The following is a 25,711-nucleotide window of genomic DNA, read 5'->3' on the forward strand; positions in this document are numbered from 1 at the left end:
CATGTTCTATTGTCAATGGTGTTCTATCGTGTTATCTGCCTGCAGCTATACAATAGAGTTGTCACCTTTCATTATAATTCTGCCTGTGATGATAATGCGATGACTCCCGAGAAGTGATCTGTACAGAACAGGAAGAGGCAGACTATTTAGGGCTCAGTGGCCAGAGGGAAATCTGCAAGATCTTAAGAAGTTCTCTGTTTGATTGGGTCTCTGTATAGGCACGAATTCCCATCTGTCCTTGAGGCTAGACTTTAGCAAAAAATCGTTTTTCTTAAAAAATAATTTTTAGATTTAATTGGAAAATGAACATTGCTCCTGTTTTTGGACTATTCACAATAATATGAAATAGTATGTAAATGTACTTTAAAGTTTCATCACAGTCTCTTGTGAGAAGGAAGCAGTGTATACTTCTGCATTCAGTCTATAGCAACAACATCAGCAGCACCTGAGGCATTAGGTGAATGGCAACAAATCCCAAATTTTATAGTGGATCTATGGCTATTTTTGCCATATGTCAAAAGTGTGTCCTTTTTTCTATATGTTCTACTATGATAGTAAATATAGGAACCCCATTAGGGCATTGACATTGTGTATTTTATTTAATAAATGCATGTTTGTTTCAATTGGAAACACTATTTACTGTAAGCCAAAATATCTCATCGCATAAACTGAGGTTCTCAGGTTAAATTATCTTTGTGATGTCCTTTAGATCTTTTACAAATGTGTGAACTCAGATCGGGGGAAAATCCATGCACCTACTTGAGGTCGCGCTCAAAGAACAGCTTGGGTTATAGTAAGATGCCTTCTGATTAATCCAAAAGCTGTCCAGGATGCCCTTTGGTACATTGATGGGTAAGATGGTTTGGTATCTGGCGTGATAAAGCACATTCAGGATTTGGTGAATTTTAAAGTTTGAAACCAACAGAGTTGGGCGGGTACAGACTATGGATTGGCCAGATGATGTTTTGTTATATATTCATATGGAGCTCAGACATTGCCAGGTAGCTGGCAGAGGCAGAGATGCCAACTGTAGAAGGCAGCTCTGCTAGGTGAGATCACGGGATAGCAAGCATGGTGAAGTCCCCTCAGCCCTTTTCAAGAAGGGCATCTAAGTAAAAAAGACGAAGGATCTAAAACATATCACAGAGGAGAAACAGCAGCTTGCAATAATAGTCAAAAAGGGAGGGGGAGTGAGGGCTCAAGTCCCTCTGTGGCAGAAAAGGAGATATTGGATGATTCAAGGAGCTACAAACAGATTGTCAGCAGCAGATCTGCGTTTCCCTGGGCACGTTTATCCCTCACAAAGCTCCTGAGCTGCATTTGGATGCCATGGGTAACAGTTTGTCCGGCAGCATCCCTACATTCCCCAGAGGACACCAGACCAGACTCCACAGGGTCCATCAGCATCACCACCTTAAAGGTAGGTCATCAGACTTTTGATACTAATACAGGCAAAGCAGTGCTGAATTTGTCATTTAACTCTTTCGGATTGCATGGTGATAAAACTAGTGGGTTTACCTGGAATGACTTGTGCCAAATGACAGATATGGCTCTGCTACATCTAGATGTCTAGATGCACACATGCACTTGCTTCCATACACCCTTTAACTGCTCGAGAAGCTTTATGATCTTGAACTGATGAAATTCACATAAAACAAACCCTACAGGTGTATTCTCCATATTTTACCATCAGAGCAGCAGCCTCCGTCTTCTCCCAGTATGAATTTCTTTGTCTGAATATATTAGATTGGAAGTGTTGGATTTCACTGGATAATTTATTGAGATACTGCTTATAATAAATGACCTCTTATAAACCCTGACTGATATGTTACGTATTTACTTGCATGCAAAACTTCCTAGTAGTTAAATTGAGTCAGTTTTATGAAGAACTTTTTTTTTCCTCTTGTCAAGGAGGTTCTTCTAATAGAAACAAATGCTGAAATGTTTTGTTTTTTTTTGGCATCATATTGAATCCTATGGAAATCAATGGGATTTATTGATGAATCCATTTTGGTTCTTTTCATATGTGAATTATTATTTTTTTATGTGAATGAGGCCTAAATTACTTTATTTAATAACAATGTACTGAATTCTGATTGTACTGTGCTTGAAGACATACTTGTAAAATACTTCATTGGACTCATGTAGCCAATTAAAATGTCTTCTCAGGGTGTGTTCACATCAGCGTTCGCTTTCCGTTGATGGTTTCCGTCTGAACTTTCTGTCGGAGGAACCCATCAACGGATAGGCGAAAGGGAACCGTAGCTTCCGTTTGCATTACCATTGATTTCAATGGTAATTCTTCAGTTGCTAACGGTTTCCATTTGTTTTCATTCCGTAAGGTTTACGTTGTTTTGGCAGAATCAAAAGTGCAGTCGACTGTGCTATTGATTCCGTCAAACGATAACCTTACGGAACGGAGACAAACGGAAACCACTAGCAACGGAAGAATTAAAATCAATGGTAATGCAAACGGAAGCTACGGTTCCCATTTGCCTATCCGTTGATGGGTTCCTCCAACAAAGCTCAGACGGAACCCATCAACGGAAAGCGATCGCTAATGTGAACAGGCCCTTACTTAATGATCAATATCTGTTTCCCTGACATCACTCTTTTTAGGTGTTGTCTATTATAAAGCATACATGTAATATTTATTATTGTGGGTCTGTAAACTATGGCAATTATGTAACAATATTCTCTCTCTCTATCCTGTATATTTTATTCTCATTTTATCATATATTCATTTCCTACCGACTAGAGTTAAATGGGTTGTCCAGGAGTTAAATAAAAATTTTGGTAACAGCATATGTGATAAAATCACAAAAAATACAATACTAGCCTATTGAAACCCCTGATGCTCACGTGATCCCCCTCTGGTTTTCGTTTTACATTGCAGCAGCGATGACGTGCCGTATTGCTCTATGACCATTGCAACCAAATGCTTTCCCAAGTGGTCACATGCATCACCTCTGCAACGAGTGATTGTCTGGAGCTGTCACATGCCGTTACGGCACGTAATCGCTGCAGATATGTAAACAAAGACCGGCAAGGGACCGAGAAAGCATCAGCGCTGGAGCAGTGGGGGATTTTAACAGGTGAGTATTGGTTTTATTGATCACATTTATCACATATGGTGCTGCCAGATTGTTTAATTTTTTTTTAAAATAATTTTGGGCACCCACTTTTAAGTAAGTAAAATATAGATCTATAGCTATTATGGACAATAAGTCATAAAATGCTTGCTTAGGCTTATAGTTCAATTGCAGCCAAAGCGCTACAAACATGAAAACATTGCCATGTGCACAGATCCTGTACGGTGGCACATCGATTCCCAACTGGTCTGTATTCTATGCTCTGTAATATGGTAAGCGATGTATCATGGTACAATTTTTCTCTGGAGTTGGTGAGAAAGAACTGGCGCCATGTAAAATTTCAGGTTAACGGAAATCTGATACCAACCCACAGCAGGCCACAGTATGTGTGCTGCATTTCGTATCCATACAACACAGATCTATAATACGGCCGCATACATAAGGCTTATTACGGCGCAGAATTCCATTTATACTAATAATTTGTTATATGAAATGTACATGAAACAATGTTATGAATGCAGCACAATCTGGAGAATGACTTCATCATACACAGAATTATAAACCCACACTAAAAAAAAAAAGAGATTGACTTTAAGTCAAGCTTCACTGGAGCAGATGTCGTCTTACCAGCAGAACATTCCTTCAAAAAGACAGATCCCATGTCAGAGTTTTGATTTGGAGAATATTTATGATTTTTCTCCTGTGAAGGGAATACAAATTGAATGTTTGTAATATTTCATTCCATAGCTGAAGCATTGATCCAGATTGTTAGTATTTACGTATCTGAAACCTATAAATCCTGAGAACAGAGACATGGAAAGAATAAGTAAATTTTCTGTCAAATCCGGAAGAATTGCCTAGTAGGGGTATTCCCAACTTAGAGATTTATGGCATATCCACCTGACCCCAATTGCGCCTGGTGATGCAGATGTGGGCTGCAGATTCCAGGCAGTGGCTATGGAAGCGCTTGCTCGGCTGTGTTCATAACTTACATAGAGTAGTATGTAGAGGGCCGCGCGCACTAGCTCCTGCCTGAAATCAGCGGCCGCCTCGAAGGCAGAACGGGGTTTAGGTGACCCTCGTTATCAATGTAGGTGCAGGTCCCAGAGCTGGGACCCGCATCTATCATACATTTATGGCATATCCTGTGGATATGCTATAAACATCTTCGTTGGGAATACCCGTTTAACTTATATATGCTTCACTAGAATATTAGAGAATTTTTCAAATAGTAATTCACTAATCGGTACTTATTATCGGAATTGTTCTCATTAGCAGGAGTGTTTCAATAATAACATGCAGGGTTGAGGGAATTTTATATTCACCATTGTTCTATAAGCTTATTATTAGTGGCTATTCCCATCAGGCAGAATTTTGGTCAGTATTTTGCATCAGTATTTGTAAGCCAAAACCATCAGTGGAACTTACACAGGAAAAAGTATAATGGAAAGATTTACACCTCTGTTTTGGCTTGCAAAATACAGCCATGTGAAAGTGGGCTTAGCCTATAGTCTATGAATAGAAAAAGAGTCACAAGCTGTTGTAACACAGTCCATGGCCTGCTAACAGGCTGGAAGGGAAACTTCAGTAGAGTTCTCCCTGCTGCTAAAGGAAGCTATTACAATAATGACACTATAATGGTAAAAATGTATATTCATGCAATAATCCTATATTTTTGTTCCAGAGCTACGAAGTGTTTGGCTGAATCAGCGCTAACCCAGCCCCTGTTTGCATGATTGACATAGATGACACCTCCTACTTCATCCACAGGCCCCTCCAAATTGAGTTATACATGGAACTGGCACATGCGTAGAATGGAAATGATCCTCTGCCCACAGCAGGGACTTCACAATGCAATTACAACAGCTCACTGAATTACGGCGCAAGCGCATTGTGAATTCCCTGCTATGGCCAGAGAAATAATTTTCATTCTGCGCATGCACCGGCCCCCATCTAAATGGATTTGGAAAGGCCTGTGGATGATGTCGAATGTGTCAATCAAGCAAACATAGGCTGGAGTTTAGCGCTGATTTCCCTGGACACTTGGGAGCTGTGGATGTGCCTAGCGGACTCTTCAGTCCTGATTAGTATATGGCGTAGGAGTTTTTATTACTTTATTTTGTAAGGTATGGGGCGCTACTGTGGACACATAGCTATAATTTTAAAAAGGGTTAAAAAAAATGAACATTTTTATAGATGTGCTATGGCATGGTGGGAACAGTTTAAAGGGGTACAACCTGCTGACAGTTTCCCTTTGAGTAAATATGCCATTAACACAGATTGTACAATTACAATGCATATCCTGTCTTTCCCTGTACAAAAGCAAAACCATACTTGCCAATAGTCCCGATTTTCAATAATAGTGTGAACCGAACCTCAAAAGGAGTGGGGGTTTGATCAGATTTGCATGAAAAGTGAGCACTTCCAACCGTGTTAGGGACGTCCCAGGCAGAACTGGGCTGGGTCTTAAATGTACCGATTTGGGGTACTGGGAAGTATGCAAAACTATAAATTAACAAAGCAATAGAATAGGTATTTCGTGAGACAGAACAATGATTGACAACTTTGGTTTGCAAGAAGTTCTGCAGCAGGAGTGGTTATTTAGGTGATTGTGGTTAATATTAAGCTTGAAGTAGCTTAGATCATTACAGTCTTACTGAATTTTATGCTCCACCCCTTAGTTCATGGTGCTTGCTAATGCCTAGGGTTTAACATTTGCATGGGAAATAAACAAGACTGATAAGATCTGACAGGTTTCTTTAGTTTTGGAGGCATAAAATGAAAGCATGAATGTCAAGGGGAAAGAAAGGCTTTCATTTAAAGAAATAGGGTATGTTCACACGGCAGCGTCCGTTACGGCTGAAATCTCGGGGCTGTTTTCAGGAGAAAACAGCTCCGTAATTTCAGCCGTCATGGCATGTTGAGGTGCTTTTTTGCTGCGTCAATTACGGACGTAAATGGAGCTGTTTTTCCATGGAGTCAATGGAAAACGGCTCCATTTAACGTCTGAAGAAGTGACAGGTACTTCTTTGACGCGGGCGTCTATTTACGCCCCGCCTTTTTACAGTGCGGCGTAAAAAAAATGACCGTCGGAACAGAACATCGTAAGACCCATTCAAATGAATGGGCAGATGTTTGCCAACGCTATCGAGCCGCATTTTCGGACGTAAATCGAGGCGGAAAACGCCCGAATTACGTCCGTAAATAAGACGTGTGAACATACCCATACAATGCAGTTGTGAACAGTGATGATCCATACAAAAACACCTTTCCATCCCATCAGAATCATGGATGGATTGCACAATAGTTATGTAGTGAACATTTAATTGAATTGTGTAGTTAGCAAGCAACAACAACAAGACTTTGGTGAGCATCCACCTGTTAGGCAATGAAACCATGTATTTTCTGAATTTATAACTGTAAGGCTATGTTCACCCGGAGTATTTTGGGGGAGGAATATCTGCCTCAAAGTTCCGTTTGGAACTTTGAGGCAGATATTCCTCTCCCTGCACGACGATTTTCGCGGCGATTATCGCGCCGTTTTTCGCCCGCGGCCATTGAGCGCCGCGGGCATAAAACAGCGAGATATACGCTTTCTCCTGCCTCCCATTGAAGTCAATGGGAGGTCAGAGGCGGAAGCGCCCGAAGATAGGGCATGTCGCTTCTTTTTCCCGCGAGGCAGTTTTACTGCTCGCGGGAAAAAGACGCCGACGCCTCCCATTGAAATCAATGGGAGGCGTTCTCGGGCCGTTTTTGCCGAGTTTTGCGACGCGGTTTCCGCGTCAAAAAACTAGGCAAAATACCCTGTGTGAACATAGCCTTAGGGTATGTGCACACGGTGTTTTACGCCTCGAATTATGCCTGAAAAGACGGCTCCAATACCTCGGCAAACATCTGCCCATTGCTTGCAATGGGTCTTACGATGTTCTGTGCAGACGAGCTGTCATTTTACGCGTCGCTGTCAAAATACGGCGCGTAAAATGACGGCTCATCAAAAGAAGTGCAGGACACTTCTTGGGACGTTTTTGGAGCCGTTTTCTCATAGACTCTATTAAAAACAGCTCCAAAAACGGCCGTAAAAAACGCCGCGAAAAACGCGAGTTGCTCAAAAACTTCCGTAAACAGCTCCGTATTTTCAGATGTATTTTGTTGATCGTGTGAACATACCCTTAAAGGCTATGTACACCTTCGCAAACAATTTTTTTTAATTGTCCCAATGCATCTAAAGTGAAAAATAAAGCAACTTTGCATTAGGTCTTGATAAAAAATTTTCTATTGTTTTGTTTCTGCAGCTCCTACACTGACCTATTTATCTCCATGGTAACAGACAACCAACACACTCTGTGTAGTCTGATCCTGCAGTGATACTCTTCCATCTGCCCCCTACTTTATACTAACATACGCTTGTTAGGTTAGCAAAAATGGTTCCTTATACATACTATATGTAAGAACTCCCCCAAAGGTAAATTTATAAAAAATCTTTTTAGAGATAACCCTCACCAACATTTTAAAATTTTGTATCTCTCTGAGACAGTGGAACTTTTTATATAAGGGCATCTATAAAGGTTTAAAACAATGGGTACTCTTGTACAGCTGATTGTACCAGAGTTTTGGGGTGCTGACTAGCGCTTCCTCAATCCTTTTTAGGGTACCCACACATGTAGAGGATTTGTTGTGGACATGTTACGTGTGGATTTTGATGTGGATTTCACCCTCTTTTACATTAAAAAAGGTGAAATCAGTAAACATCCAGAACAGAATGAGCATGTTGTGGATTTTGAAATCTGCAGCATGCTCTGATTTCCATGCGAAAAATGTTCCGTGCCATGTGGATGAGATTTTTTAAATCCCATCCACTTGCCTGTAACAGTCTTCCGTTGTGGATTTTCCACCCCCAAATCAGGACGTGAAATCTGCAACAAATCCGCAACAAATCTGCAGCAAATCATGCAATAACCCAGTTAGGGTGCAGTCATATATGACGTAATTTGCTGCAGTGGAAAAATCTGCTGTGGAAATGTAAACCATCTATTACTTTAGGTAAAAATGTTTACTGTATGTGTCGCGGATTTTGGATGAAGCATTTCATCATAGTCTTCAATTTTATGTGACATTTGCGGTGGAATTACTGTGGCATATTTTTGTGCCACGTAAGACTGCACCCTGGGTCAATGTCTCTCCTCCCATCAGTGTTGCCATGAGAGTGCAACCACAACAGTGGCAGGGGTTCCCTTGTAATAACTAAATGTAGCTGAACTAGCAGAGGAATGGATATGAGATGTAATATTCTAATATAATATTTGCTAAAATACTGTTATACACAAATAAATAAACACTTCCATTGGTGTCTACAATGTAACAGACTGTATCATGAAGTTATAGCACGGCTTGTGTTCTGTTAGTAGTCTCAAGACCTTGTTTTAATGTATCAAAAGTAAAGTTTATATTCTCATAATGGCACCTAGGGGGTAGCTTCAGAGAACTGGATTTCTCCAGAACCGCGCTGATTTCGCATGTAATGGGACCAATTGTGGCATTAGATATATTATATGGAATTGCTGACAATACAATTTACTTAAAGCGATTTCAAGGTGGAACTTCACTATACCAGAAATATCTGTGCTGATTGTGTAACTGCCTTGAAGTATAACTGAAGCGATGCCATTTCTTAACAGAGACAACGCCGTTCTTCTCTGATACACATTGATAATGAAGCACAATAGCTTTAATTTATCTCCGGAGATTCTCTCCTGAATATAATATCTGATATATAATGTAAAGGAGAGATCATCTATAGATGTAATGGAGCAATACAAATGTGAATATCAAATAAACTCCTCTAAGATATAACTTTCTCTCCCACATTGTATTGATTAGAAATCCTTAAAAAAAATAGAATGTTTCTTTTTCCTGACATCTCATGATATGTGTTATATGATTATTGGAATTTTGGTTAAAATGAAAAGTAAAGTAAAAAGGACCGAGCTGCAATACCAGCCACAGCCCATGGATAAAAGTGGCACAGTTTCTGGGTTAAAAAAAAGCACACCCTATAGCAGCGCTATTTTTTGGTGTTGTCATGCGACGGATCTGTCACAGTGTTGTGGTTTTTGTTATAAGCGGAAGCCAAAACACAGATGTGAACAAAGCCTTTTTCAATTGTGCTTTCTGCCACTTTCCTTTATTGTCGGCATTGTTCTTTTTGTAGCTCATTGCTGCAATCCTCAGCATCCCTATTCACTGGCACTGTTCTAGCAGGATGGGGTTTGCATTGTACTGAGAATTTCAACCCCTAACAGCGTCAATGGAGATCCAGTGAACATCCCACGCTTTCCCACTTGTTCCTGTCCTTTCATAGCAGCACGGTGTTCCTGACACATGCAGCCAAGCAGTCATTTTATAGTAGTCACTGTTTAGCCATCCTCTTGAAACCCAGAGTATGAGTCATAGAAACTGCAGGGTAATATCACCAGTTCAGATTTATTTTATCATGTTCTTTCCAGCTCAGTCTAATCCTCTTTTATGAACATCCATTCCTAAATAAAAGAGGATCTAGAATATTATTTGGATGGGCTGTCATAATTTTGCTACCTGGATTTCTTACATACTGTGATAGTAATAAGATCCATCACCTCCAGGGTCAATGGTAATAGCAATACTTCCACATTGAAGGGACAGATCATCATTAGCCTGAGTTGCATCAATTCTGTTCCAGCCACATTTTATTTGCATTGTCCCTTCCCTTATGCTATTTGGTTATTTTGAGAATCCCTCGATCAGATATTGCAAAGAGCCACATCCCCGCAGCTATTGGCCATAGCCATTTATTTTAGTTTTTAACTTTCTTATGAAATAATGTCCAAATATAAAAACAATGGGTCTATGAGCTGAAACCCTTCATTTTTGCCCAAAAAAAAAAAAAAAAAAGGGTCCGATGATGGTCTATTGCTGTCCTCTTGGCTTTATTCAGATATCTGGGTTAGTCCATTAGAAAAGCCACACTCTCTGGGTAATTTACTACACCTATTTTGTAGAGTGAAAAAGTCAAATTATGGTGCACTCTATGATTGTGTAATAATTTGCAACTATTTGCCGTTTTACGCTTCTCGTGCCGATTTTTCAACAGCGGCTAGAAAATTGGGCAGGGTGAGAAGGCAAAGATGCGCAAAATGTATTAAGAATGTGCTTCTTTATAAATTTGTACATTTTACTCCAGTGCATTTCAGTTTAAGACTGGCGTTTGAAACGCCAATTTTAATAAATTCAGTGGATCTGTAGGGCGGATTCCCTCTTAGCCCATTACTAGATGCAGGTCCTTACAACAGCCAGTATTTTGCTGACAAGACTTATAGAAATTTTCAGTTCCTTTATAGCTACCTCGCTCAATACTCTGAATGTTTCTGAGTACAATTATGACAAGTGGTGGTGGTTGTGGTGGTGGGGTGGGGGGGGGGGGGTTTAAGGGCTTATGACCTTTTTTTGTTGTTGCCTAGGCTACAGGATACTTTCAATTTACTATCTAATCTATCTATCTATCTATCTATCTATCTATCTATCTATCTATCTATCTATCTAATCTATCTAATCTATCTATCTATCTATCTATCTATCTATCTATCTATCTATCTATCTATCTATCTATCTATCTATCTATCTATCTATCTATCTATCTATCTATCTATCTATCTATCTATCTATCTATCTATCTATCTATCTATCTATCTCCTACTATCTGTCTGACAGATAATGAGGCAGATGGTAGGCTTAGAAACGGCAATTACTTCCAAATGCCATTTGCAGCTTAGTTAAGTTCCTTCCTTATTATCTGGGTGTGACGTCAGTCCTCCATCAGCTTACAGAATGGTCCCTCTGTCTGAATGAAACCTCACACTAACTTCAGATACTGACTGTAAGAATTCTACAATATCATTAAAGTAAAAAATATAAAAAATAAAAACAATACAGCTAGATAAAGAAAATGCAAAATATGCATAAACTAAAACCTTAAAGGGAACCTGTCACCAGCATTTCACCTGTTGAACGCTACTCACCCCTCAGTGGCCGCTGATGTCAAAAGTTCATTGCTGTTATCCCCTCTCCTAAACTGCTCCTCTGACCACAAATAATAGTCTGCAAATATTTTGCGCCTTTTATGGTAATAATCCGGCAGTCTCGTTCGTGCCTCTTTTTATGCCCACCACCGAAAACTGACCCATCCTGAATGCTGTCAATCAAATGTAACATGTCAATCAAAAAGGAGGCGGGGATAACTCTGAAAGGCTTGAGGAATGAAGATATGACTCTTTTATGCTCATTAGCATACAGTGCAGGTGCACTAAAAAACGGAATACTAAAGGTACAGAGCCGGCTAAGAAGATAATTATAGGTTATATAGAAATGTTTTTTTTACCCACTTCCACCAGGTATTGCTGGTTTAATAGGTGAAATGCTGGTGACAGATTCCCTTTAAATAGGTAATGCATAATTACTGCTGTCAAAACATAATACACTAGCCTTTTTTTTTTTTCATAAAAAACCCCACTGCATTTGTTAGGACCCATTCAAGTCAATGGCTTCTGTTGGGTTCTGATGATGTGTTAGTGTTTGGTTTGGCATGCAGATCAGCCCGCCTAAGCTGACACTATGGGCGTTACAATTAGGCTGTGATTCGGCAAGATATGCTATGCCTTACGACTGGCACATTATCCCTCCACGTATTACAAATGGTACTGACACCCCATGTACTATTCACAGCACTGACCCCTATTCATCACATTTATTTATTTTTTATTACATTATCACACACAGTTTAGACACTTCTATACCATACACAGTTCTTTTATACCATACATTCACACCCAAGCACTACACTAACACTGACACTCATTTATCGCACACTTGTGAGCACTTAGTTCGCCACTCCCCTCAAGACTAGTGGGAGTGGCTATCACTATTTAATGCACCCGCCTTCTGCAGCATTTTCGACCTGTCTGCGTCCTGTTGGGAACGGGTTTTCACCTACCCATTTAGTAAGTATGGCCTTTTCTGTGTTTTTGAAGTCTATCTATGTCCCATTTTTTCTGTGGGTGCTGATGATGTCCATTGTATAACGGAACATGCGCTTCCGGTGTTTCCATTGTTCTGCTCCTCTGAAAGAGTAGAACAACGGAAACACCAACGCAGGTGTGAACCTGCCCTTATTATTTGCTCCTTTTGGCCTTAAAAAAAGTTTAAGCACAAAGTTCAACAAAACTGCACTGTGTGAGCACAGCCTAGAAGTGTATGGATAATTTGTCTAAAGATGCATTTGGTTTTCAGGGCCCCATTGTTGTGAATCCTTGAAAACAAAGGATTAGGATAGAGAACGTTTGTAAGTGGGTAACTGCATCTCAGGGGCGGCATTATTGCCAGCGTGGTCTTCAAATTGATTGTTAATGGTCAGGTGGTGTTGTGGGTAAAACTGCTGTTTATCTGCAAACTCATGCGGCGCTATTGGTGTATTCACTAATGGCTGCAAGATTTTGCAGCTAAATAGCCGTTTTACCTGCAACACCATACAGCATTAACAATCAATGTGAAAACTGTGCCGAACAACATGTTGGCAAAATGAGTTGACATGTTGAGTCAATCCTGCCCCCTGTTACCTTACTTACCCTTAGAATCTGACATAAAACAACACCTTCACCACACCCAGATTTCTAATTCGGAAATCTGTTCTTGGGACAAGGACGTTTTGCAGCCATTCAGTTCTACTGCTTCTGTAAAGTGTGAAGGAGACATTCACAAGTTTACTGGGAATGCTATTTTACTTGCTATTGTATTTTGGGCCCATCTTGACATTGTAATTATGTTGAGACATATAATTGCGCACTGTGCTTTTAACCCAGTGCTGTTGCCTGCTGTTTTCTGTTGTTTTTCCCCTATGTAGCCCAGAAGATGAGTGTGGTCAGTCCAGCCAATGTGTCATGTGTTTATGTTGTATGGCCATCTAGCCTGTGTAACGTTGTACCATTTGCAGGTAACACAAATGGTGTACGGCACGGACGCTATTGTGGCTGTGTTAACTACTCCATAACAGAGAGCTTTAGCGCACTATGGCTACGCCGCGTCATTAAACTGGGGACGGCACCTTCTGCATAAAACGGCGGTGAGCCAGTCAAATAAAGTTCAATATCGGGAGGAAGTTGGAGAGACCTGGGCTTTCTTGCTGAGAGAGACGCTGTTGCAGAAGCTACAAGTTACAACGGCACCTATTGTTGGGCCTGTGGAAGAGGCCCTGCAGTGAGCTGTGGGTTGTAGACAAAATTCTCCCGACTGTGTGTGTTTGTGTGAGCAGTGGTGGATACAAGCAGGAGCCCGTGCACAAGCAGCAATTGGGCAGCCATTTTGCGCCGTACTAGGCTTTATTGCCAGACCAACCCTTGAACTAGGGAGGGGCACCATTGGCCCTGTCTGAGGCAGTGTTCAGCAAGCCAGATATCATCACCTACCTGAGCCGTGTCTAAACATTGTGTTTTCCATATTGTGAAGATCTGAGTTTGTGTGGCGGTGTGCACCATTGGCACCGGGTGTGAACGTTGTAAAGTTTGAGTTGTCCACTTCATCTCCTGTCTCTGTGCCATCTTTCCTGCAAAATCCCTGCAGTGAGTCTGTATGCCATCTAAGCCGCATCTTACATTTTTTCCAAAGGGCATAATCAGAATATACCCACAAAGCTAGATAATGTTAAAAAAAGTCAACACTGTTTTTCCCCAACATAAAGGAATACTAGTTTTTCCCCTGACTAGGCCCACTTAACCTCTGAACCTGTTAGTAGCTTCAGTGACTGTGGCATAGCTATGGGGCTCGCAGCAGTCGCAATTGTGACCGTGCCCCGCAGCCAGGGGGTGCTGTAGTAACGGCCTTATGTAATAAACTACACGGGCCTGATCTTGTTGGCCGGAAAGCCTTAGGGCCGTAAGGCCCTTGCATACTAGTGGTGTTGCTAGAACCGGGCATTGGCCCTCCGGTGCCCCAGAATCTGCTACATTCCTCAGGATGCAGATATAATTGAATACTATGGCAGAGCAGGGTGCCTGCTCCCTGCCCTGCCGTTCACTAGCCTACTGGCCACGTTAGGACTGCAGCCTATAAGGTGCTGGAACAGGATCCCTGTTCATGCTGGCGCGATGACGCCTATGCAAGGATCCCGTCTCGGCACCTCATATGCTGCTGGACTGAGGAGGCAGTGGAACTCGGTTCTTCATGGGAACGGGGCTAGGTGCGTATATAAGTTGTTTTTTTTATTTGGGGGTCACCGGACACTATCTACAAGGGCGGCTGTCTGGCCCTATCTACAAAGGGATTTGTGTGGCACTATCTACAGTGGGGGGACTGTGGCACTATATATAAGGGGGGTGTAGCACTATCTACAGGTGGTGTGGCCCTTTCTACAGTGCTTGTGTGGCACTATCTACAAGGGGGGATGTGGCACTATCAACGGGGCTGTGTGGCACTTTCTACTGGAAGTACTGTGGCACTATCTACATAGGCTGTGTGGCAGTATCTGCAGGGGCAGTGTGGGGCACCATCTACAAGGGGCACTGAGTGTGGCACTATCTATACTGGTTTTTACGCTACCAGTAGTGGTTAGCACTTATTGCCTAGCCCTTTTTTTAATTACAACTTGTAATATAAATGGCTCGGCTGGTGGATACGTACAGACCAATACTTGTAGCATAAAAAACAGAGGGCAGTGGAAGCATGACAAGAATAACTTGGTTTGAAAAGTATGCGTTTGCAAACCCCCCTTTGAAAATCCTGCGTTTGCCCCTGACGGTATACTTACCGACCTCATTCCTGAGTTGGGTCCAGGCACAGCACAGGTCCAGATGCCTTTCAGCGTCATGGCATCACAACGTTATGTGCGCCGTACATGACGTTGTGACGCTGAATGGCATCAGAATCCGCACTGCGCAAGGACCAAAGAAAACCCAGCTCAGGAGCGAGGAGGATAAGTATAAGAATACTGTCCCTGGTGCCCTGTACCTGGTGCCTACCATATGGTTGGCTTAGATACAGGGCCCAGCAGACCGTAGCACACATACATAAAGAGAAGTTGTGGAGGTCCATGAAGGACTTTTGCATCGGGCCCTTGAGCCTTTAGCTACGTCCATTCTTTAGTACCAAGAAGTGATGGGCTGTTAGGACTGTAAACACCACACAGTCCCTGATTGCTGAAAATCTGAGAGAAAGTACATCATTTGTGTGATTATTCCTGTCAGGAGCCTAATTTTATATCCAAAAATACCAGCTAGGTTTATGGTATATGTACATGGGCCAATTTTGTTTGTTTTTTTCCTATTATTTTTCACATGTAGAAGCAAACCAAAAAATGCCACAAGACCAACATGTGTAAATACAACTTAAAATGGGTAAAAAGTGAGTGTGGTTTAGGGTTCATGAGTGTGATTTGCAAGCTCAGACCTGGGAGCCTCAGACAGATAATGACTCAGTGTAACACCGTCACTATCTTCCTTTGCCACTCTTGACGGTCAGGGCTTGGCAGGCAGGCAGGCAGTGTGCCCATGTCCAGCTGTTGAATTTGAGTATCTCCGGCTCTCTGCTGCCTTGGCTGCTGCAATCTCCTGCATATAACCTGGTCTTGTTGCTGTTGACATTCGTAGGGCTGGGCAAGACTCTTTCAAATGAGGAGTACCCAATCCAAATTGGAAGTAATTTGACAGCAGGCACACACATCTAATACTGGTGAAAAAAAAAACCTGCATCGGCCTCCCAGTGTAAATACAGGCTGGGCAGGCGGTCTACCGCCTTGGTGGCAACTCTATGTATACCAGAAGGTAAGCCTATCGTATTTTGATTTGAGCATCAACGTCCTTATTATACTGTAGGTATTTATTTCCATTATCTGTTCCTTTTGCAGCGATCTTATATTTTCTTGTTTGTATAAAGTTTTAAGTAAAAGGTTACAGGGCTTTCATAACAATCGGTCTCTAGCAGCTATTGTAATAACCTTTTGTCTCTGTATCTAAAACTCCATCTCTGTAAAGAAGGGGTTAATGACTTATTAAATGGCACAGAAATGTTCAGCTACTGCATTGTGCAGTATTATTAATGGATTATTCATGGAAAAGGAGTTTGTCTTTCACTTGTTACCTCTTAAGACTAGAAATATGTGGGATGTAAAGGTTGGTAGTGACGCGCATTCTATTGAGTAGCTCAATGACATCATCTTCATTAGAGTGCGACTCTTCTCAGACTTTTCTGCTTTTACGTCAACTTAAGGACTTTGTCATTGTAACCGGTTAGAAGAAGCTTGCGTATATGTGGTATTGATAGGACACCAGGCTTTACATCTATTAATCGTAAGTATGAATAAGAACCTGCATTTACTGTATTGCTAATATTAATATTTTTTTTTTTTACCACAAACGCGTAAACACACAATGAGTGTTGGGAAAAACTAAAGGGATGGAGGGATGGTTGAAGGGTAGCTATGGAATGGAGTTGGGCTCCATCTTTGTTGAATTATCTGATCCATGTTGTTAGCTATTGGAAGAGAGGGATGTTTAGAGTGTGGAGCTTGATTTGAATTAACTATATGTATTTATATCCATAGGTTTATGTATTATCAAGCAATATTTAATCACAGGATCAATTAGGGTAAGCAGTGTACTTAAAAAAATAAATTAAAAAAAATTACAGATTATCTTTTAGGTGAAGTCTTTCCTTTATTGTGGATGATTCACAGATAAGTGTATGCATCTGCTGGCCCACACTGTACTGTCTATGTTATAACATCACAGATCACTCAACTTTGACCAGTTGCAGTGAGTTGTCAAGCTTGCTTTTAGGGTCCTTTTACACTGGCCAAACGAGGGCCGATCTTGCTCCTTTTTTTTATTAATAATAATAATAATCTTTATATAGCGCTAACATATTCAGCAGCTCTTTACAATTTAGAGGGAACATGAACAGATATCAGACATTACATAGTGACAAAACTAATTTACAATTCAAACAAGAGGAGTGAGGACCCTGCTCGCAAGAGCTTACAATCTATGAGGAAATAAGTGAGAAACAAAATGTAAAAAGTGCTTGTTCTGTGCAATGGTCCAGCCATTTATACATATGGGGTCGTACACATAAAGCTGCATGAGCCGGTCACCAGCCAGTATCCGTGTATGACGGACATGAAGTACATTAGGGTGCAAGGAGTGTGGGGAATACTGCTGAATGAAGGGGTTAAGTTCTGATGACTAATGTAAAAGGGGGCCAGGAAAAGGAGTCATATTAGGGAATGTTATAGGCCTTTTTAAAAAGATGTGTCTTCAAGGCAAGTTTAAAATTGGATGTTGGTAATTAATCTGGTTGTCTGGGGTAGTGCATTCTAGAGGACTGGTGCAGCATGAGAAAAGTCTTGGAGACGGGAGTGGGGGGGAGGTTCAGATAACAGCACGCAGCGTATCTGCCCTGTACGCCACAGGGAAATTCCCGGGCGAAAAACGGATCCTGCCGTCGGGAACTTGACTGTTGATGTCTCGCTCTGCTCTGGCTCTGCCGCTTTGTTGATCTTGAATTCTTGCCGGGTATATGACACGTCACTTGTGACGTGGTGTATATCGGCTTGTTCTGTTGTAACATGCATGCGCGGCCCCTGCGGTTATCTCGAGAACAGCAGGGACCGCGAGAACAGCAGTGAACCAGAGTTACCTCCTATTTGGCAAGTATAGCCAAATCAGCATAAAAGCTCATAACTTTGCAAATAATAAACGTTTTGAAACACAATTTATGCAGTAGCTATCAGCAACATAGCACCTATTAGATTAGTTAGGAGATAGGAGATAATAAACTAGTGATAGATCCTCTAGAACCTTTTATACAAGCGTTCATAAGAAATGAAACATGGCAGCGATCAGCTGACAAATGAGCAAATGCTAATGTGAAGCCTACAAAATAATCGTTCTCGGCAGCAAAGCACTCGTCATGGGCAGAAATCTGTCCGTGTAAAGGACCTATACTAGACTAAAAGTTGGGTACTACAATAAAAGAAGGAAGAAAAGACCAGGCAAAATGCAGTCAGGAACCGCATCCTGAAAGAAGTGACATGGTCCAGACCAGTAAGAAGAGACAATCAAAATCATAGTGACAAGACCAAAGGTAAGGCAAGGATATGGCTAGAGAGACAAACCTGGCACAATAAAGGGGAAAAAGAAGTGGCATTATGTCAGCTATGGATAAAATCATTACCAGTCATGACTCACAGCTCATGTTTACTGGGGGCTGCTTGCCAACTCTAATGAGTCTAAGTCAAATTCTAGAACTGACTTGTTTTAAGTTGGTTGAGAATGATAGAATCACAAATTGGGATACACTGCGATTAGTGTGATGAGTGTTCAGAACTATATCCCGGATGAAGTGTCCATGGTTGACAGAACAGCCTGCAGCGGGTTTAATCTGTTGAACGTAAAGATTTGCCAATAATGGGGTGTTGCAGTTTTATACTAAAATCAGACTTAACTGCTATTTTAATGGAAAGCAGAGATTGTTTTATATTAAATTGGCACCCTTAGAAAGCAAGAAGGGCTTTTATGAATGTCAAAATTTATTTCCAAAAGGCATGCAGGAAAATGCTCCCTGCTAGCATTATATTATGTGTGGTTTAATTAACATAGAGTATGTGGATTAGGATACATTGCACACATGAAGCACATTATGATACGGGATAGCGAGCTGAATGATGTCATAAAGGAATGTAAACACACGTCTTCTGACCTCCACCACAAACTATGCGCTCTGCAGGGACTTCCTAATAGGACTGCTGTAAACGGGAAAATCTTATACATCACTTTATAAAATCATCTTATACAGGCCTATCCTTACACTTCAATTACTGCTAAAATAACATAATACATGTAACATGGACGTGTTTAAAGGAGTCCTGGTTTGTTTGCATATGTTCCCTACTGAACAGCCAGTACTGCTTTATGGATATATGTATTTGACTTTCTTCATATGTTCTACATATCCTGTCATTGTAGAGCAGGCAGAACATAATAAAGAAATAATGCCTGTGTGCATGCCACCTAACACTGACTACCTGCTTGTCTCCTGAAAAGTGTCTAATATATGTTTTATTCTATAATAATGGGTTCTTTTTCAGTTTATTACAAGGAAACTTGAATCATGACGTGGTAAATTCAATTATCTTGTGGTCAGTATTACGTGTAAGGCGTAGTGCTAGAAAAGGTTGCGTATTCATGGTAACCCCTGTGCATATTCTCCATTAGGGAAAATGGAAGTCATGGCCCTTTATTAGCCAGAGTGGAGAGCTGCTGTACAGCTCCTTTTCTGGGGGATACAGAATGACTATATTACAATTTTCTTCAATGGCTGCCATGCAATATAACATTTTACACGACACGACGATAACTGCTAACTGTTGGGGGTTTCAGCAGCAAAATTCAGCTCACCATTCGCATTGTTGCCACAAGAAATGGGATTCTAGTTAACTAAACTTTCCACTCATGACAATGCTTTTATTGCATTCTAAGTGTCCAATTACACGGCCCGACATGGTCCGTGTCAACAAATACCGATCAACGAGACAGCTCGTTGATCGGCGATCGCTTTCTTCATCACGGATCAGGCATGGGGACGAGCGAACGTTACTATGATCGCTGGTCCTCATACATTTCTATCATGTCAGCAGCGCACCTCCCGGTTTACACAGGGAGATGTGCTGCCGACAACAATAATATTTCTTGCCGTATAAATGATACATACGTCGGGTGATCGTTGCCCTGTGGACGCTCGTTTGCCCGATAATTGACCCTTGTAAAAGGGCCTCTACTCTAAATATGGTTGAATCTTCTGTGTATTTTTACCTTTTATTTCTTCTTCATATATAATCAATTCACATGCTGAATATTTGCATAACCTATCCCCAGGCTGCACAATTCTGAGGTCAATGTCTGAATATCTGTTGTTTCTGAGTAAGGATTAAAAAATTCTTACCTTGTTCTGCCTTCTCAGTACAGAATGTTTCAGGCATTCTTACCATCAAGGTTGAATTATGGTCTTTTGAAGCTGCTGATAAAAACCCTAATCATGCCAAACAGTACACAAATTATTCTATCATAGGGTGCTTAAATGAAATATCAATATGTTCTGTGGTGGGCAGCGGTGATTACATTTTCTGTTATCCATTGGGGAGGAGGATGTTAGGCAGGGAAAGGAAGTAAATGTTATCCGCTTCTTAGTTTCATTGCACCAGCTTTATTATTTATGAAAAAGTAATTCTCAGATGAATAAAAGTGTTTTCAACACCATTAGTTACATTGTGACCAATGGTGGAGTTTTCTTCAAAACAAGGAACCAATCACTGATGTAATTTTAACTAAACCAGTGACCAATCCATGAGGGATCCCACTTAAACCAAGATCCAATCTTACTTAAACCAGGGACTAATCAGTGATTGGATCCCTCTGAAACCAGGAACTGTCACGTTACTTAATTTCTAACAGGATATACGGTAATCAAGCAAGTTTCAACACAAAGTAATATTGGTAGACTAGAATGTGGATCCTTATGACTGCAACTGATTTGTCGCTGGCTAGACTGGTTTACGGGGTCTAAGAAATTCCTGGTTTTCACCCTTAACCACCGCAAAGAGGTTTGGACTTTGCTGCAAGGAGATCCATAGGTTGCGGTAGCCAGAATAGTCACTTATCGGCAGTCAGACGCAGCGGTGATGACTGGACCATAACAAGACCAGACGTAAAGCGTGTATCAGGACCATGAAGTAAATCGTGGAACAAGAACACAGACACCAGGTGGAGAACGTGGAAACAGCACTGGAATATGGGGACAAGAACATAGAATTACAAGGCAAAGGCAGTGTCCAGGAGCAAACCCGGGTTGGAACCAAGAGACAGATTATAGGTACCAGGGGCGTAGCTAAAGGCTCATGGTCCCCGATGCAAAAGTTCTTCTTGGGGCCCCCCCCAAACTTCTCATGGCCGAAGGCCCACAACTTTCATCTGCATCGCTGGGTCTCCTAAGTGACCCAACGATGCAGCACTAGCAGCCAGAGGCGTCACTAAGGTCTTAAAACGTTTGGGGCAATAGACCCAATACATATGTCCCGTCCCAAATTTTTTTTATGTGTGTGTGTGTATGTATGTGTATATATATATATATATATATATATATATATATATATATATATACACACACGTGTGTGTGTGTGTATGTATAGATATAGATATATATAGATATATAGCATATCTATAGCACTATGACCCTATAGCTATGGATAGGATTAGATACGGCGGCTCAGCAGACAGTATCACACATGATAGGCTTAGATATAGGGCCCAGCTCGTTGACATTTCTGCTTAAGCACTGGACCCAGGAAAGGTAAGTATATAAATTGCTTTGCTTTTTTATGTGTTACAAATTTTTTTTTGTGTTTTTTTACATGTTCGGATGTTGAACTACTTCGGATTCGAGGACCACTTTGGTGACGGCTTTTTCTTATTCTCAATTAAATGGTTATAAAAGGTTGTGGGGGGGGGGGGCGGTTACTTCAATAACATATTTTTTCTATGTCCTTGTATTTTTTTAAACTTGATTACTACCGCCTTAGTAGGGCCCGATTGTAGGGCCCGATTGACAGCATCCATTACTAAGGTGGGCTTTAATGTTAGCCGGTGAAAAGGCTAGCACTAACCCCCATTATTACCCTGGTACCCACTGCCACCAGAGGTTCGGGTACAGCCGGGTACAATCCAGTACTTGACCATTTGTAGTGACTGTCGGGCACTGGGGCGGCGGCAGGCTGGTATTATTAGACTAGGAAAGGCCAGAAACCTTGGCCCTTCTCACCCTGGTAATGCTAGCCTGCTGCTGCTATGTTGTATCTGGCTGGTTATGAAAAATGGGGGAACCCCACATAGTTTTTTCCAATTATGTTTTTTTTTAAATGACGTGGGTTCCCCCCCATTTATCATAACCAGCCAGATCCAACATAGCAGCTACAGCCTAGCATTACCAGGGTGGGAAGGCCCACGGTTTTTGGGCTTTCCCAAAGTAATAATACCAGCCTGCGGCCACCCCACTGCCCGACCATCACTGCAGATGGTCGGGTACTGGATCGTACCCAGCTCTTCCCGACACCCCGGGTGGCGGGGGGTACCGGGGTAATAGTGGGGGTTAGTGTCAGCCTCTGCACTGGCTAACACTATGTCCCGCTTTAGTAATGGACACTGTCAATCAGCTAGCGGCCATTACTAAAGCGTTAGTAATAAAAGTAATAAAGTTTAAAAAAAATACACACAACCCTCGTTAACCATTTTATTGAGAATAAAAAAGCCATCATCGAAGTAGTCCTCGAATCCGACGTAGTCCAACGACTGGACCTGTAAAACACAAACAAAAGCAAACAAACATTAGTAACACGTGGGAGGCTTAGATACAGGGCCCATGTGTGATACTGTCTGTTGGACCCTGTATCTAAGCCTACCACAAGTTAGGCTAGATACAGTGTCCAGCAGACAGTAATCTTATAGAGTATACCATTACTGTCTGCTGGGGCCCTGTATCTAAGCCAACCATGTGGTTGGCTTAGATACAGGGCCCAGCAGACAGGATCACACAATATGTGATCCTGTCTGATGGGCCCTGTATCTAAGCCTACCATATGGTAGGCTTAAAGGTGTTGTCCAGTCCCTAAAAATTGATGGCCTATCCTTAGGATAGGCCATCAATAGCTGATGGGTCGGGGTCCGACTGCCATGACCTCCGACAATTAGCTGTTTTGAAGGGGGTGCAGCGATCGCACGAGCTTTGCTTCCCCTTCATTCTGGTCACTTGCTCACACTGTGAATCGCCGCCGCGATGTCATGACACGAGGAGACGTCAGGACCTTCGCTGCTCTCCAAAACGAGGAGGGTAAGTTTACTTTCAGTTACCTTAGTAACGGCGGGCCCCTGTAGTTTATTACGTAGGCCCGAGTTACTATAGTAACTTTTTATAGACGTGGTGCGGTGGGCTGCAGGCCCCCTGGCTTCATGGCCCGGTCGCAATTGCACCCTTATCATTATGCCACTGACCGTAACCAAGCAGACAAACCAAGGGATGATGTAAAGGATCTGCCAGGCACAGCGGGGTTAACTCCCAGAACTAATCAGTCAGCACCTGAGAATACATCCCTGAGACTGACTCCTGCTTCCACCATTCAGGCTGGCAGGCTTAGGAGTGGGAGAGCCTATCGTAACCTGGCCAGACTCAGCTAGCTCCCGCCCTCGGTCTATTTAAGCCTGCACTTCCTGTCCCTCGGTGCTTGTTATTGCTTTTGTTTCTTTCCTTGTGGTTCCTGGCCCAGCTACAGCTCCTGCTATTTTTGATCCTGCTCCATACCGACCCTGGCTTACCGACTACTCTTCTGCTTTTCGTTTTGTACCTCGCACACTCCTGGCTTGACTCGGCTCGTTCACCACTCTGGTTGCTCACGGTGTTGCCGTGGGCAACGGCCCCTTTTCCTTGCTTGTGTTCCTTGTATGTTTGTCGTGTTTGTCGTGCACTTACTGAGCGCAGGGACCGCCGCCCAGTTGTACCCCGTCGCCTAGGGCGGGTCGTTGCAAGTAGGCAGGGACAGAGTGGCGGGTAGATTAGGGCTCACTTGTCCGTCTCCCTACCCCCTGCCATTACATAATAACAAGCCCATACCTAGTCTACCCCTGGTCCCTGACACCACTATGGATCCCCGTGAGACCCTGGCTCAGCAAATGCAGGGTCTCTCCCTACAGGTCCAGGCCCTGGCTCAGAGAGTCAACCAGCCTGATGCTACCCTGGTAGTTCCCCGCACCACACCTCTTGAACCCCACCTCAAGTTGCCCGACCGGTTCTCAGGGGACCGGAGGACTTTTCTCTCCTTTCGGGAGAGTTGTAGGCTTTACTTTCGTTTAAAGCCTCATTCCTCAGGTTCTGAGAGCCAGCGGGTGGGTATAATTATGTCCCGGCTCCAGGAAGGGCCCCAAGAGTGGGCCTTCTCCTTGGCTCCTGACGCCCCTGAACTTTCCTCCGTTGATTGTTTCTTTTCTGCTCTCGGACTTATTTATGACGAGACTGACAGGACTGCCTTTGCCGAGAGTCAGCTGGTGACCTTAAGTCAGGGTAAGAGACCTGTTGAGGAGTATTGCTCTGACTTTCGGAAGTGGTGCGTAGCTTCTCGGTGGAATGACCCTGCCTTAAGGTGCCAGTTTAGGTTGGGTCTGTCGAATGCCCTGAAAGACCTGCTAGTTATCTATCCCTCTTCTGACTCCCTAGACCAGGTTATGGCTTTAGCGATACGACTTGACCGACGTCTCAGGGAACGACAACGTGAATGTTTATGTGTTTTCTCCTCCGACTCCCCCATGATGCCTCCCGAAGCTCCGTTGCTTCGTTCCTCCCCGAAAGATTCAGAGATACCTATGCAACTCGGGGCCTCCGTGTCCCCCCAACAACGTAGAGAATTCCGCAGGAAGAATGGTCTCTGCTTCTACTGTGGGGACGACAAGCATCAAGTGAACAACTGTCCTAAGCGTAAGGTTGCAGCCAGAGAACTTCCGCGTCTAAGTGATCATCGGGGAGGTCACTTGGGCGCACAGGTATTTCCCGTAAATATGAAACGTACTAAGATCTTGCTTCCCTTTCAGGTCTCTTTTGGTGGTAGGTCTGCTACCGGCAGTGCTTTCGTGGATTCAGGGTCCTCTACTAATATCATGTCTGTGGAATTTGCTATGTCCCTTGCTATGCCTCTTATTGATTTGCCTAAACCTGTCCCGGTAGTGGGTATCGACGCCACTCCTCTTGCTAATGGTTATTTTACACAGCATACCCCTGTTTTTGAACTCCTTGTTGGCTCCATGCATTTGGAGCAATGCTCTGTACTGTTGATGCAGGGATTATCGTACGATTTGGTTCTAGGTCTTCCCTGGTTGCAGTTGCATAATCCTACGTTTGACTGGAATACTGGGGAGCTAACCAAATGGGGTAATGAATGTTGTACGTCATGTTTTTCTGTTAATTCTATTTCTCCCCCTAAGGAGGCGAATACGCTACCTGAGTTTGTTCAGGACTTCGCTGATGTTTTCTCTAGGGAGGCCTCCGAAGTGTTACCTCCTCATAGAGAATACGATTGCGCTATCGAATTGGTACCAGGAGCTAAGCTTCCTAAGGGTAGGATATTTAATCTTTCTTGTCCCGAACGTGAAGCTATGAGAGTGTATATCCAGGAATCCCTGGCCAAGGGTTACATTCGTCCCTCTTCTTCTCCGGTAGGTGCTGGCTTCTTCTTCGTGGGGAAGAAGGATGGTGGTCTTAGGCCATGCATTGACTACCGTAGCCTGAATAAGGTCACGGTAAGGAACCAGTATCCCCTTCCTTTGATTCCTGATCTCTTTAATCAGGTTCAGGGGGCCCAATGGTTTTCTAAATTGGATCTACGGGGGGCGTATAACCTTATTCGCATCAAAGAGGGGGATGAGTGGAAGACTGCGTTTAACACGCCCGAAGGCCATTTCGAATACCTCGTCATGCCCTTTGGGTTGTGTAATGCCCCTGCGGTCTTCCAG

The 25,711-nt window shown here is 42.6% G+C and overlaps 1 protein-coding gene across 1 annotated transcript in view; it reads left to right on the forward strand.

The window, feature by feature from the left end:
• The first annotated feature begins 1,012 nt into the window (after positions 1-1,012).
• The window catches only part of NEURL1 (neuralized E3 ubiquitin protein ligase 1), a 228,718-nt gene continuing 204,019 nt past the window's right edge, over positions 1,013-25,711 (forward strand). The window contains exon 1 of the mRNA XM_075841098.1: positions 1,013-1,420. Within this exon, the coding sequence (XP_075697213.1) occupies positions 1,330-1,420 (91 nt within the window). The 5' untranslated portion in view covers positions 1,013-1,329. The remainder of the gene's footprint in view (positions 1,421-25,711) is intronic.

Source organism: Rhinoderma darwinii, chromosome 11 (assembly GCF_050947455.1).
Source record: "Rhinoderma darwinii isolate aRhiDar2 chromosome 11, aRhiDar2.hap1, whole genome shotgun sequence".
Lineage (NCBI taxonomy): Eukaryota > Metazoa > Chordata > Amphibia > Anura > Rhinodermatidae > Rhinoderma > Rhinoderma darwinii.